Source organism: Mytilus galloprovincialis, chromosome 1 (assembly GCF_965363235.1).
Source record: "Mytilus galloprovincialis chromosome 1, xbMytGall1.hap1.1, whole genome shotgun sequence".
Taxonomy (NCBI): domain Eukaryota; kingdom Metazoa; phylum Mollusca; class Bivalvia; order Mytilida; family Mytilidae; genus Mytilus; species Mytilus galloprovincialis.
In genome coordinates, this window is record NC_134838.1 from 57,484,673 (window position 1) to 57,501,723 (window position 17,051).

General features: G+C 33.1%; 1 protein-coding gene across 1 annotated transcript; it reads left to right on the forward strand.

The window, feature by feature from the left end:
* Positions 1-203: 203 nt before the first annotated feature.
* LOC143079436 (uncharacterized) lies at positions 204-3,930 on the forward strand. Its single transcript, XM_076254778.1, has 3 exons — positions 204-514; positions 3,120-3,344; positions 3,662-3,930. Exons 1-3 carry the CDS (start codon positions 289-291, stop codon positions 3,895-3,897), a joined length of 687 nt encoding a protein of 228 aa, XP_076110893.1. The 5' UTR covers positions 204-288; the 3' UTR covers positions 3,898-3,930.
* The last annotated feature ends 13,121 nt before the right edge of the window (positions 3,931-17,051 follow it).

The following is a 17,051-nucleotide window of genomic DNA, read 5'->3' on the forward strand; positions in this document are numbered from 1 at the left end:
AATAAATTACCTGACTAACCCTTCTTCAGGTTGTGATGTCAGAAATTAGAAGCACGGAAATAAAACATGAAAGTAAAAGACGAGCAAAATAGTAATGTTACTGGGAGAGAGTCCATTAAATACTTGGTAAATGTGCATGTTTGTGTATCTGGCGTGGTAGTTGTAATGATTAGTGCTTTATTGTTTAATGAAAGTAGGTGGACTAACTTGTTTAAAACAGAGATCAAGAGTACGTTCATTCTCATAACAACTGCATTCAAAGTCGAAGTACCTTAAACACAAACAAAGATGAATACTCTTACTATCATTGCATTCACTGTCATCATTATTCCCGTATGCTCAACTAATATTTGTGATGGGTCAAAGAAAGTACACTGGAAAAGGGATCCATCAGACTGCGGTGTATTTTATTTGTGTTTTGGGACTTTACAGCATAAATATAAGTGTGAGAAAGATCAAGTGTATGATGAAGAAACAAAGACATGTGTAGAAAAAGGCTCTGACCATGACAAATGTAAGTAACTAGGATCACTATCCGTTTAGCAAGATTTTTTCAATTTATAATATAGTTTTCTCTAAATTTTGTGCTACTTTCACATTTCCTGAGCGGTGTGAGAAAACGACATTCCTCGTCACTAGGGAATTATATGTTCACAGCAAATGATTGGTTGAAATTTAATTATAATGTTAAATTTTCTTTATTTCTTCTGAATTATTGTGACATTATGAAAAAAGGCGACCATGCCTGATGGCGTCACATATTATAACGAACAAAACTTTCTGCAAATGTTTGAAAAGGAAGGATAAAAATCATTACAGAAACAGATTTCACCACTATAACTCGTGTATTACGATATTTCTCCACTCTCAACATTTGAATCTTAATTGTTTTAAAAAGCTCGACAAGCCTCGCGCTTTAAATATCAAAATTATACTCTCTCCAGTGGAGAAATATCGTAATACACTTGTTGCAGTTTTTGAATCTATATATCATATGACATACCTAAGAAACACATAACTACCGGTGTGATTTATCACTATAATTCACTAGATTTTCGATTAAGCAAATATCATTAACCGAAAATCAAAGAGTAAAATTGAAAATGTCTTTCATCTTTTCTTGTATGTTTCTTTGATAGCAGCTTTCTTGAGTTATTATCAAAAACTGAAAATAAAAGTTTTAAGTATTAATTTTCGTCGAATTCAAATGCTTTTTAAAAAAACATTGACGGGACGTATTATGGTATACAAATGTCCGGCGTCCGTCTGTCCGTCCGTCTGTCTGTCTGTCCGTCTGTCCGGCGTCCACATGTCGCACCGTAACTTGAGAACCGCTTATCCAAATTTCATGAAACTTAAGATAGTTGTTTCTTATGATGGTGAAGCGATCTGTATATTTTTTTTTGTGAAAATAGGATTTAAACTTTTTGAGTTACGGGACTTTATAACTAAAACAGGGGAGGGGGTGTAATTTTCACATGTCGCGCTGTATCTCAAAACGATTTCGGATTATTGCTTTAAACTTCACACACTTCTTAGTTATATTAATCTAAAGATCTGTATACTTTTTGGTGATGATTCCAAATGTTATTTTGGAGTTATTGACTTTTTTGTTAAAAAGAGGGGGGTTTTCACATGTTGCATCGTATTTTAAAAACCATTAACGACTATTGCTTAAAACTTTACACACTTATTAGTTATATTACTCTAAAGATCTGTATATTTTGTTGTGACGATTCAAAATTTTATTTTACAGTTGTTGCGAGTTTTTTTGTAAAAACAACGGGTTTTTTTTCACATGTCGCGCCGTATCTCAGAAATTATTTATGATTATTGCATAATTAGTTATCAAAGGTACCAGGATTATAATTTAGTACGCCAGACGCGCGTTTCGACTCCTCAGTGACGCTCAAATCAAAAATATTTATAAACCCAAACAAGTACAAAGATGAAGAGCATTGGGGATCCAAAATTCCAAAAAGTTGTGCCAAATACGGCTAAGGTAATCTATGCCTGGGATAAGAAAATAGTTTTTCAAGAAGTTCAAAGTTTTGTATACAGGAAATTTATAAAAATGACCACATTATTGATATTCATGTCAACACCGAAGTGTTGACTACTGGGCTGGTGATACCCTCGGGGACGAAACGTCCACCAGCATAAAACTTCTCACACAAGACGAAGGGCGTATCATGCTCTCATGACGCAGCTGTTTATTTTGTCATGAATTGGTTACCACTGTGTTACATCAGTTTAATCTCAATTTCAGTATGATATATTAGTTAACAAAGTTACGATACACAAGTTTTTAACTCGAATTTAATACTAGTAAATGCAAAACAAATGCAGATTCGATTAAGAAAAATTGAACAAGATTGAAAGTGAGAAAATGCCATGTTATTGAGCAAAGGGATCGAATTAGTTAACGGAAAATAACGACAAATATCGGCACCGAGTTTTATTTCTGTTGTTTGACTTTAGCAAAAATTGCTCTTGAAATGTAGTGTCTTAATGGAATCCCATCTAATAACATGATTGGTGCTTATTTTATTGCTCCAGATGCGCGTTTCGGCATTTTTATGTCTCTTTGGTTATGAACGAACCCAAAATAATAAAAAAAAAAACACCTAATACAGTATTGAGAGATGATCTAAAGTATAACAAAAGCAGGACAATGAATCAGAGCTTTTCATATATTCCTTAATTTTATATCATTTTCGAAGTTTTATAACAGTAAATTTCAATCAAAACAATATCCATCTGTTCATGCCAGTGCAAGAGTTGCTAAGTTGAATATTTTCGATATTTGAATTAAGAGTAATAAATCTACTTTGTAAATAAAAAATAAAAATGTGAGAAACAGCATTAGTATTTCTTTCACCTATGAAATCAACGACCGTATCTTATTGCAACAAATGTCATAAAACGATCATGAATATTGGCTATGAAGAAAGGGACTATTCAAGAACCTATTAATACACAAAAAAGCCAAATAAGTGCATGCTCTGAACAACCGAGATCTTTCGATAATATATTATGCGCTTGATATGTTTTTGTTTCTTTAAACTGTAGTAAAACTTTAAACTGAAAGCGTTTATTCTCTTTGTAATTTTATGTAGGTTCCAAGAAGTCAGATCTGCCAATCAATGCTTCACCAGTCGCCATCTGTGAAAAATCTAACTCTGTATTTTTAACTTATGAAGAAAGTTGTTCTAAATATATCGATTGCACAACGCAAAGTGTGGAAGAATGTCCGTACCCTTTATTGTTTGATGAAAACATCAGCCGATGTGTTCAACCTGAAAAAGCAAATTGTGGGTCAAGAATACTTTACAAAGATCCATGTAAGTGTTTGTATTTTTATTAGTTTGTACTTTTTATAAGATGACCCCCAGAAAGTGATTCTTTTGTAATGTAAAATCATTCGTCTATAACTATTGTATAAGCTGATGATAACGATGTCTACTAGTTCTTACAAAAGATAAGAGGTAATCTCGGCGGTGTCCTTGTTAAAGAAAAATACTTGATTAATTTATATTTAAATGTACGTTTGATTTCCATGTAATACTGCAACATGAATTTTACACAATTTAGAGGGTGCATTTGATAAAATATCTTAATGAGACGACAGATTATGCTATATTTTTTTACTATTTTACAGGCGACTATGATGAAAATCAATGCAGATCTGCACAAGGATGTGTACCTTGTTATGTGAGATATCCGAGTTGTAAAGGATTACCAAATGGATTAAATCCGTGGACCGGCAGAGAAGGCTCACCATATTTTGCCGTTTGTAAGAATGAAAGAGTCGTATACAATGACATGTGCGATTTTGAAAATAAAAAGGAAATTTTCAACCCCGAAAAATTATTCTGTGAATCTATATATAAGTAAAATTACAGTTAAAATGAACAACTGATTTTTAAATGTTTTTTTTCTTTCTTACTTGTATTTATAAACAAATTAGCCAATTGTAAAACAAATAAGAATCATGAAAGTAGGTTAAATTGAACTGAACACAAAAAATAAAGTTAAATACAAATGACTCGTATATGTACATGTATACAGTCGTATTCAGTACCAGGGGCCATGTCATCGAAGCTGTTCTATGACTAAATCATGTCTTAGGACACGACTTAGTCATCAGTCAGGTTTTCAAAAGTCTTCTTAGAAAAGATATTTCCTAAATTTAGTCCTTAAGTAGGATATATGCATAGGTGTCGTAGGATAGTGCTAAAAGTTGCAATGTCTCAGGTCGAAATAAAAACATCAAATTTGGCATTCAGTCAGTCTTTGGAGAATTGATCTCTGTGTAAATACTATATAATGTATTGTCCTTAATATTATTCGTTCCAACATTCGATAGCTTGCTGAATAAAACTATCCGGCTTATGCTTCGGCAAGCAATACATTTAATAACAAAAATTCTAACAATCCTGCCTATTTTCTATCTTAATCTTAAAATTTCGATGAAAAATTAGAAACATTTTTGCACTTGACTAAATTGTACAATAATAATTGAATTGTGGACAATATCTAATTTTTGCGATGTAACGTTACACGGTCTATTCTTTTTTTAAAAGCCATCAGACGTTAAAGCAATATCGAACCTCACAAAAGGTGCAGTTTTTGAATCTATATATCATATGACATACCTAAGAAACACATAACTACTGGTGTAATTCACTAGATTTTCGTTTAAGCAAATATCATTAACCGAAAATCAAAGAGTAAAACTGAAAATGTCTTTCATCTTTTCTTGTATGTTTCTTTGAATAGCAGCTTTTTTGAGTTATTATCAAAAACTGAAAATAAAAGTTTTAAGTATTAATTTTCGTCAAATTCAAATGCTTTTTAAAAAAAATTGACGGGACGTACTATGGTATACAAATGTCCGGCGTCCGTCTGTCCGTCCGTCTGTCTGTCTGTCCGTCTGTCCGGCGTCCACATGTCGCACCGCAACTTGAGAACCGCTTATCCAAATTTCATGAAACTTAAGATAGTTGTTTCTTATGATGGTGAAGCGATACCTCACAAAAGCTAAACCAATTGAATCGAGAAAAAAATATCGACATAGTGTATGCTTAAATAATAGACCTAAAACCATCAGTGCACTCAACAGTCAATAGCTAATTCTGGAGTACTGGCTCATGACTTCTGACAGGCATATAAATGAATATGGCAGGCTAAAGCACTTTTCTGAGGGATTTACCTATGTATCTAATCCGGGACAGAAGTGTAACATCAATTATAGATAAATTTAAGAACCAAAAATTTACGGTAAAATTCAATTGGAATGGACATGACTTATAAGATCCACACAGGAACAGCTCTAAAAACACGAAACACCGGACTATGAGTATTCGATGTTAATAAAGCTAGTTCAAACTTCACTAACAAGTCTTGTTAAAACGAACTTTGATATCGATCAGTATTTAATTTAATTCTTAAATTCCATTTTTTACATCATGGAAAAACGTTGATGACGTGACAGTCACATGACAAAATAATATATGAGCTGATAGAAAAAAAAAACTTTTAGCTAATCGGAAGTCGTGTTGCATCCCATGTTTAATTTAAGTGTTTAAACAACATAAAAAGTATGAAAGTTGATTTAAATGTTAGTTTAAATGACTATAGATATAGCTCTTGCTTCTTATTTAACATGGAATTGGTCATGTTTTATCATTTTTTTGTTGTGCAATTATTTTAAAATCTAGCTATGTCTTCTTAAATCTAGATGTGATTTTTATCAAGATGTGCACGTTTCAAATTAACCCAAGTGTATTTCTAAAATCAAGCTTTATATATGTTTAACATCAATTTAGTGATTTTCCCTCTATTATTTTTGGCCAATAATCATTAGTTGTCTTTTTTTTTTTGCAATCTAAGCGTGTAATTTTTGTTTACTTCTTTATCTTTTTTAAGCGTTGTGAGTGAAACCTGTTATATTTATATGCACAACTATTCACACAACTGATATTACTGTTACATACGTATTACGAAAAAAAATGTTGGACATCGTGTGCTGGTGTGCTCCTTAACGGAGAAAGTAATTAAATATTTATGCTGCATATTTTTGTACTTTTGTATACTCCCATTCCAAACTTATTAACGTATAAGCAACTAGAGTGTCGTATGCCCTAAACCAAATGTCATGAAACTTACACAAAATTCTTATCACCCCAAAACACAGATGGAGTTCGATATTGGTTGCGTCACTTTTACCGTTCTAGTAATATGCTCCTTTACAAATAGAAAAAAATAGATGAATTTTTCATTTCCGTTCTCTAACTTAAGCAAGCCTCACTCAAATTTTATGGAACTTATACACAATGCTTATTACCATCAAGTTTGTATTTTGGTGGCGTCAAATTCACTTTAACAGGCTAGAACTATGTCCCTTTACAAATGGAAAAATAGCTGAATTTTTCATTTCCGTTCTCTAACTTAATGATTCCTTAATCTAGCCTCAAACAAATATTATGGAACTTATACACAATGCTTATTACCGCAAAACACAGATCAAGTTTGGATTTTGTTGGCTTCTTACACGCGCAAGAATTATGCTCCTTTACAAATGGAAAAATAGCTAAATTTTTCGTTTCCGTTCACTATCTTATTTTTAAGTATGAAAAAGAAGATGTGGTGTGATTGCCAATGAGACAACTGTCCACAAGAGACCAACATGACACAGACATTAACAACTATAGGTCACCGTACGGCCTTCAACAATGAGCAAAGCCTAAAGTTTGTCTCAACCAAATTTTATGAAACTTATACATAATACAATTAATCGCACAGGGAAATGTTCAGTGAAAAATGCACATTAAAGTATGTTTAGATAAGCACATCATATAACTAAGATTCGTCGTCTTTTTAACTGAAACCGATAGATAAATGTACTATATATCGAACTAGACATTTAAAAACAACCCAAATATCAAATTAGTTAACTTTAAGCTGATGAATTTTATGGTTAATTAATGCTTTGGTCATTCTGAAGTTATCAAGCAATAAGTAACCATTGAGTGCATTTTGATACAAAATTGCAAATTTTTTTGATACAAAATTGCAAATTTTACACGCACATGTATCTGAAAGAAAGAAAAATAACGAAGGAAGTTTCTTACCAATACCAATTTGTAATATGTATATGAAACATAACTATAACTATATATATATATATATATATATATACAACTCGTCTAAACATCAACCCAACAATGTTAGATCTGTAAATTTGCTTTCGCAAATTTTTGGTTCCTCCCTCGTCGGGATTCGAACCCATGCTACTGTGATATCGTGACACCAAATCGCCTGCACTGCAGCCGTCCCGCTAGACCGCACGACCATCTGGGCTCTTAAAAAACAGCTTTCGCTGGCCGTGTGCTACCTTTCCACGTCAGTTTTAATCTAGCGGCGTATTGCAGTACATGATATATATAAGGCATGAAGATATTATAAAAAGTATAAATTGAAAACAACGTTCAAACCTATGATTTAGTTGAATAAAAACCGCAATTTTCATACGAGTGCATATTAGGTCCGAGACCACAATTGTCGTCCCTTTTTAGTCCCTAGTGTTGACAGTGGGTTACTTGCCATTAATTTTTATACCGCTTCCAAAGGACAAGGTATGATAAGGGCTATTTTTGGCCCCCTCTCCAAATAAGTTTATATTGATATCATTGATGGTCTTAGTGTAGACACTTGAAAAAATAATGATTTTATTGTGTTCCGGTGAAAGGAAGGTTGCCTAGCAACAGTTTTTTTTTTATTAAGAATGAAAATTATCACCTAATAATTGCTATATCAGTAAAAATTGAAATATTTGCAAATAATATTGTTTGTCCAAGAAGAACTTGAAGTCACAAATGAAAATACCCTTTGAATTTGTTTATTATATGTTTAAAACAACCTTGGCAACAGAAATGTTGCCTAGCAACGGTTAAAAAATTGGTGCTTGCCACTCTTAAGTATGAATTAAGCAGTTGTTTGAAGATTTTTCTTTCCATTTGGAGTTTCATTCCAATATTTTTTCATATACATCTTTTTTTATTCTTTACAAATTTCGTATTGAGCATAGCAACAGCAAAACATGTTTGAATTAAAGCCAACTACAAATCAATTAGTCATTATATTGAACAAATTAAATTGAATGCAATGCAGATTGTCTGTTTGTGAACATGTTTAGTTAGAAATGAACACTTAGTTCAATTGTAGGTCACTACACGCTGATCAACAACTAAGATACATAACAAGTGCATATCAACCATGCAATAATATAAGATTTTATTTAAACTTATATGTTAGATAATCATCCAAATATCACTGATTTGAGTCTGCTGTCAGAACATAGAACAAACATCGATTCAGTAGAGTTTGCCAAATTTTTCTATTGCCGGTTCAGTCAAATCGTTTCAGAATCATAATTTGGTCTGCTGATATCCTTATCGCGATGAACATGGAGCATGGCAAGACCACACAATCTCTCGCCACTCATGCATGCTCTTTTCCAAGTTTTCAGTCGTTTTAGGGCAGTCTGTGTTTCTAAAGGTAGCACATTATCATCAACACAACGATCAATGTCTTCTTCCAATTCCTTCTCCATCAGTAATTCGTTAGCAGCATCGGTAGTAACAGTTTTGTTTGCAAAAAAGAATTAAGCTTTCCTGTAAGCACCATCATACAGTCGCAGTTACAAAATATTAAACTCGCTTTTATGCTGACAAAGAGTAGACAAACTAAGGATAGAATGAGATAAGATACAGGTATATGATTCTATCTATAGAGTAAGTATATCTAATATGGGTACAGGGGAAATTGGAATGGAGTTTTTGACGTTTACATGTAGGTCCGAAATTTCCAATTATTTCTGGAAATAGTTGGTGGTATTTTTTAGTTCCAGAATCTATAAATTTAGGGGTTGGGGGTGTCGGATTCCGAAACCCCAAATATAAAGAAACGAAATTCCGTAGTCCCGAATAAGTAAAGACGAAATCCTGTGTTAAAGGTTCTACCATTCCTCAATAATATCAAATTGGAATATGGGATATTCTTTCAATTTTTAAGGTTAAAGAAACATGGATAAAAACTAATCTATGCGTGTTTTATATTATTTTATTTATCTGTAAAGAGAAAGATTAAAGTTCGTGAAATGAATACGCAGACAGGACTGTCCTCTTGCGATGCCCAGTACTTGATTTGTCAAAAGTTGTTGAAACAGAGAAATGAATACGCAGACAGGACCGTCCCTTCCGAAGACCAGTATCCTTGATTTGTCAGTCTACTTATCGTTTTTGGATTGTACTAATGAAGTTATATGCAATACTCAGACTCTGTTCACAAAAATAGTTTACTAGAATTATTCCTTCTTTACCTTCAGTGTCGCTTTTCCTTTTTCTGCAAGAGCCTGTTTTTAACTAGAGATCCATGATGATTATCGTTACTAAGTTAATGTAATTGAGAAACATCACCTGTTGAGATGCTGAGTTATATCCAGGAAGAATAGTTTAAAAGGAATGATGACAAGTTATAGAAATCAAGGTTGAGACAGAACAACAAATGACTATTATATTTATATATATGTATAAAAAAAAATAATCAGTGTCGAAATTTTAGTGAGGCAATTGCCTCACTTGCCTCAAGGGTAGCTACGGCCTTGGACATTGTGTGGAATAAAATGTCTAATCCAGGCAATTACGAATTAATATGATGTAGAGGTTGGAATGGGAATGTGTCCTCTGCATGGGTACAAAACCTATAGTGAATTAGAAACGACTTATCAAGGCAAAAAGGGGGGGGGGGTTTAAATCATTTTTGAAGTTATTAACGAGGCATTAATTGACCTAAGAAATTAATCCTATTGTGCAGTAAAAAAAATGGCATAGCCTGTAAGAATATATATATATATGGTTTAAGGGTTGGACAATCATTTAACCATGAAAGTTAAAGGTCAATTAATTGTACCTTGAGATCAACGGTAAATGTCATAATGATATTAGACTGTTATGATATCTATGATATCTGAGTCATGGCTATACACTGTATGCCAAATATCCTAAGTCAATGTATAAAAACTAAATAAGTGTAGACCCGGACAAGTGTGTATGAGAATAAAATTCCAAAAAAGAAGAAGAATAGTTATGTTTAACATAATGTATCCATTCATTTCATCTTGGAAGCCAGGGAAAATTGACAAAGACAAGTGAAAACTGAGAACAGAATAAACTGATGTTTCTTTCACGATGAAATGGACTATGGTTTGAATGGTTTTACAGTAGTAATTTTGGGGCCCTTTATAGCTTGTTGTTCGGTGTGAGCCAAGGCCCCGTGTTAAAGGCCGTACATTGACCTATTATGGTTTACTTTTATAAATTGTTATTTGGATGGAGAGTTGTATCATTGGCACTCACACCACATCTTCCTATATCTATGGAACATTTTTGTTATCTGTAATTATGATGTGGATACTGGCAATGACGAAAAATGTTTTCACTTTCCTGTCAGTGTCAAATGATTTGTGAAATATCATGTAAAATGCATGTATGTGATTAAGTTGCATTTTGTATTGCTTCGTTTTGTTTTTGTGTTTTTGTAATTTGTTTATCAAAATGAACTACAGTTATAATTGGACATGCAAGTTACTAATAAAAGTATATAAGTTCGGGTTAGGGTGAAGGTTGTCGCCTGTTTAAACGTTTTCACATGCTGTGTTTGTTTGCAACAAGTAAGGAACCTGTTCGGTGGTTGTTGTGGTTCATACGTGTTCCTCGTTTCTAGTTTTTTTTTATATAAAGATTAAACCGTTGGTTTTCCTGTTTGAATTTCTACATTAGTCACTTGTGTGTCCTTGGTAGCTTGCTGGTCGGTGTAAGCCAAAGCTCTGTGTTAAAGGTCGTACTTTGACCTATAATTGTTTACTTTTTACATGTTGTGTCCTGGAAGGAAAGTAGTATCATTGGCACTCATACCACATCTTTTTATTTCTATATATGTTGCAAAAGTTATTTCTTTTGGGTGGATGTGTATGTTTAAGCGTGGATTCATATAAGATGGATTCTTACAGTATGCACCCTTTTATTAATGCATTGTACAATTAAATAAATATAATAAATGAATTAAAACGCCTGATATCGTGGGTTCTGACACCGGCCTGGTCAAACCTAAGACTCAAAAATTGGTATTTGCTGATTTCCGTTAATCAATTGGCATTAAGGGGTAAGAACAAAGACTAGTTGGATCGGAGTGTCAAGTTAGGGTAATATGTCTTCCTGTGGACTGTAACCTTTTTAGCTATAGCACAATAAAAATAAATGAAACAAACAACCCATGCAGCAACACGATGTCCAAAAGTTAGCACTTTGTGTAAACATGAATTATTATTAAAATAGTCAATTATATGAATTAACTGTTTACAAAACTTTATATTGTTTGCAAAAACTACGGATAATATATTCAGGAATAAATAACCTTTATTAGCTGTATATCGCAAAAAAAACCCCGGAATATTGAGCCTTTTATGGTCTTTTGACATTTTTTTTATTCGACCGTCACTGATGAGTCTTTTGTATGCGAAACACACGTCTTACAATCAAGATGTCTTTAATTATGATGCGTTTTATTCCTTTCATATTCAATACTTATTTTTATTCTTTTGAATATGTTTAAATTCATTCTACATGTAGTGCTGTTATTTAAGAACACATATGATTGATTGAATGTTGTTTCCTGACCGTCCAGTGACAAATACTTTATGCATGCAAATTTTAATGAAAAGATATGTAGAGAATGATTTGCAAACAAGAAATACGAAGTAGCACCCGTTGTCGTCAAGATAGAACAACGGGAAGGCGGGTGACAATTACAAATAATAAGTCCAATAAATTCAACACCATGACCAAAACATAACTCAAGATACATAATTTAGATCATAAAAGTGTTGGATAGTTTTGTTTAATCTTGATTATTGTTATACTTACACAATTAACTAATTAAAATTGTCACATGGTGTCTTCTTATGTCATATGAATTACAATGTATGTTATTATTCACAGTTCTGTAGTTTATTCGCCATCGCCATCTGTAAATTTATATTAAATGATTGTCTAAAATGTTAACTTGGCATGCCATACTTGGTAGAAATGCGGACGTGAAAGAAAGCACTTTTCACAAAAGTGTCATCGGAGATTAAAACATTCCAAGGCGACGATTTCGTCAATTATGAAACAAAATAAGTATATGCACTGTTTGAGTATGAACCAGTTATTATATTCATTCACAATTACGTTCCCAGAATTTCTCTGAAGTTTGTCACAGTTCCGTCTAATTTGGGTCAAATTTCGACGGTCTGCTAAAATGTCACTTTAAATTCAAGAATAATGAATTATACAGGAATATCCTGTTTTCCTGTCTCAAATATGTTTATTTTTCGTCCTGAAGAAACTAGCCATTATTATAGGAGGGTTTGGATGGGGTTAAATGATTAAAGAATAATGCCCTTAAAAAATGAAGATTAGAGAATAATGAGCCAAAAAATAGAAGATTAGAGAATAAAAGGGTTAATTTTTGGAAGATTAGAGAAAAAAGGGGTTAATTTTTTAAAGATTAGAGAAAAATGGGGTGAAAATTAAATGTTTACAGAATAACAGACCCCCCCCCCCCCCATCCATACCCTCTTATAGCGTACCGTGAATACATTTCCGTCGGATCCAGTAAATACCGGAAATCATCTCCGGTCCGCAATTCGGTTAAAAATTTCGATGATTCAATGAAAACTACCGACGATTTTTGTCACTTTTTTGAATTTTTAACTATGAGCGTACTTACGACCCACTAAAATATTTGAACTGCATCAACATTTATGTTCAAGGAATGTCTGGTATAAATATGATCGTGGGTCGTAGGTACGCTCATAGTTTAAAATACAGAAAAAGGTTTAGAAACTGCCATTTTTCTGGCCTTTTCGCGAATCTTGAGGTCTTTACAGCAACAGAGCATGAATAATATCAGCGGAAGTTGAAAAATCTATTGATGTTTACAAAAATATAGGTTTTAAACGTTAAAAATAATGTATTATAATTAATGGCAGGTCACTTTTAATTTGAACGAAATTAGGGGGCCGTTCTCTGATGCTTATCGTACCTTGTCAATGGCTCAAATTGCAAGTAGGGGGGTGAAATTACGCTGTAAAAAAAATTGGGTCCAGAATTTTAAAGGAAAGTAGTGATTTGGTCCAGCTGAAAAAGGTTGAAAATTAGCACTTCGGAAGCTGTCAAAAGATTTCAAGACGCCCTAAACATAAAATTATCCATATTTTGAGTTAGAGCCGATGAAAATTTCTATAATTTTGATATAATTTGTCCCAAAAGTAGTACAACACACTGTAAAAGTTTCTTTGAGAAAGCTCAGGTGGGATTTTTTTTATTTTCATTTATGTTCTAAAAGAAATGCACTACGAAATAATTGTGTTCTCGGACCATGTAACAAATTTCTTTGAAGAGGTGTCTAAATACAGCACAAACAACATTATCCAACAGACCAAAAAGAGTGAAAAAATATAATTTAACAAAACGAACTTGACTAACAGTTTGAACAACTGATGTTCTTAAACCCTGCTGACTGCCATTGACGATTGCCAATAAATTGATCACAAGGTGTAACAAAATGGAGGCTCTATATTAATTCAATGCCAAATAGAAACAATAAACTTGCGACAAAGATGGTAAACCACAACATGAGGGGCTAAATATTTACACTATATCCGGATTCTGACAACTAAGAGGGGTCTAAATACAGCACAAACCTTACAACATTTCCAAAAGACCAAAAAGAGTGAAAAAATATAATTTAACAAAACACATTTGACTAACAGGTTGAACAACTGATGTTCTTAAACCCTGTTGACTGCCATTGACGATTGCAGAAAAAAATTATCACAAGGTGTAACAAAATGGAACTCTATATTAATTCAATGCCAAGTAGAAACAATAAACTTGCGGCAAAGATGGTAAACCACAACAGGGGGTGCTAAATTTTTACACCATATCCGTATTTCGACAACTAATGTCTCTTCAGTGATGTTAGGGATCGAAAAGTATTTGGAAGGCCATTTAATTTACCTCAATTTAGGATAGACTCTTGAATTTTTTAAGAGTCAAAATAGGATGAACGGATTATATAAACTGGAGGGAAATATATAAGTACGGTTCAGACGTAATTATAAATTATAATTATTTTCTGTGACTGTATCTTACATTAATTTGTAGGATCCTTTACTATAGATAATTTAGCTGATCTGTAAAAATAACATCTTCATGCCTTATATAGCATGTACTGTAGTACGACGCTAGATTAAAACTGACGTGAAAAGGTAACACCCGGCCATCGAAACCTTCATTTTTATGAAGCCCAGGTGATCCCTTTCTGCAATTTAATCAACGTGTGGTTCGTTTGATCTCAGTTCTTCATTGGTTAAAATCCGATTGTGACGTTAACTTTTCTTGTTTTCCTCTGAATTTCCTATCGTGACGTCGCATAGAAAGAAAAGGAAATTCAAAGGAAAACAAGAAAATTCGACATCACAATCGGATTTTAAACAATGAAGAACTGAGATCAAACGAACCACACGATTGATTAATTTTTTTAATACAACGGGTGCAGAAAGGGATAAATTGACGAAGAATTAGAGAAATATATATATATCTATATACAACTCGTCTAAACGATATACAGTCGACTCCCGTTATGTCGAAGTCAGCCGGACCAGAGAAATATTTCGAGATACACGTAGTTCGACTCAAACGAACACCGGAAGTTCGACAATCTAAGGGACACAACTCTTGCTTAGCTTGGTAAAGCTAAAATAAATCCGGTGATCATCAACGGAAGCCATAATCCTCACTTTATACACACCCAAGCTCATTAGCGTAAATCACAATTGATTGTTTTGTAAACATTTTAAATACTTTTTCATGTACATTAACAATGTTTCACTAATTATTTATAAAAATTCTATCAAAGATAATCTTAGGTAAACACTCATGGAAATGGCATGTCATAAATCAATACAGTGGTCAGTGACCGGAAATTTAATTACACGTGTATTGTCAGATTAACTCTTTAATCCATTTAAATACCGGAGGTCATGTTTTGACATATGTGTATTAGTTCGAGATAAAAAATGAATTTTGAATGCTTTTGTTAACCTTGGGACCGTAAATTTAGTTCGACTCAACCGAAATTTCGACTCATCCAATTTCGACTCATCAGGACTCAAATTACATACTTTTGTATAGAACAAAGTTCGGGACCACGTGAAAACTTCGACTCATCCGAAATTTCGAGTCAACCGAGTTCGAGACAACGAGAGTTAACTTCTCGCTACATTGAAGACCTGTTGGTGACCTTCTGTTGTTTTTTTATTCTATGGTCGGGTTGTTGTCTCTTTGGCACATTCCCCATTTCCATTCTCAATTTTATATATATATATTTATCATATGTTTAGTAGTAAATACAGTAGTATTGAATATTTGATAAATAGCCTGCTGCTTAATCCATATCGCGCAATTTTGATGCGCACCCTTTATCGCATACCCTTTATCACACCCCTACCCTTTATCGCATACCCTTTATCACACCCCTACTTTTTTTTATTATTACATAGTCAGTTTTTATTTATTTTTTTTATTTATTTTTTCCTCAAAATAGGTACGGTCATTCGGGCGTGACGCAATTTATTGAATGACGTTTGGTATGTACATGTGACGTCAAGAACGTCAAGTTTTCATATTTTTTGGCACTAAATTCAACTATAAAAAAAACACACACACGAAAAAAACAATAACAAACAAAATATTTTTAAAACAACAGCACGCAAATTGTAAGGTAACCCAGGTGCTTTGGATAAGTAATTGAGCAGTTCTTTTGAGGCTTTTAAAACAAGACAAAAGTAAAATTGAAGGTTACTCAGTGTACAGTTCATATAATATAACTCTCCTGTTGAAATATATGATAAAGCGTATAAAACATGGCAAAATCCGTATCACATGCCGTATCACCCTCGACCAATATCATCCCTCGGGCCTAAACGCCCTTGGGCTGATATTGGTGTCTCGGGATGATACGACATATGATACGGATTTTGCCATGTATTATTCTCTATAGGGTGGTAATATTTCGACCACTGGATCAATATGGTACTACTTCTCGGGTCCTACACTGGATCCCTGTTCAGTTAATACTACCGGATAAGAACTGTCACACAAGGAGTCCGTTTCCAGGTTATTTTTCCAGTAGTAGATAGATAAACGCCGAGATTTTCCGAATTAACAATCAAAATAACATCAACAGTGACTTGGGGGAAATTCGACCATCCTTGGTTTAATTTCGACCACTCTTAGGTATAACTTCGAACATCCTTGGTTTAATTTCGACCTTGTATTAATTAAAATAGAATAATATCAAAGTGGTTTTTTTTGCTTTTTTCCCTCATCCACCTTTGCATGCATATGGTATTTCACGGTTACTTAGTCCTATAACATATATGACCTCAGGGGCATTATTTACTATTTTTATTTTTCTGTTCTGATATTTTATTTTACTATAAAAAAAAAATGTATGAAAATATTAAGAATTGAAGAAGAATGCGAAGTCATATGTTATATGACTAACGGTTCACTGTGATATATTTACCGTATTTCCACATAGAGTGGGGTGCTCATTTTCGCCAAATCTTTCCATGTTTTCTTCAGTTTAGGTTCAGATCCTTATGTTTTTGAAGTATACTGATATTTCTATATGAAGATAACTTCAAATGCAAAATATTCTTAGCTTTAAAACGTGTTTCTTTTGAGAAAAATCATTTGAAATGTTGGATTAAAGGGTGTTTGAAATTTCCTGATGTTTTGTCAACGGGGGACACTATTCGCCGTTGTTACACTTCTATTTAAAACCAAATAACTGCAGCTTTAAACAATATGTATCAAATAAATTTCATTATAGATGAATAGCAGACATTTGAAAGGTGTAAAAAATTGAAATTTAGG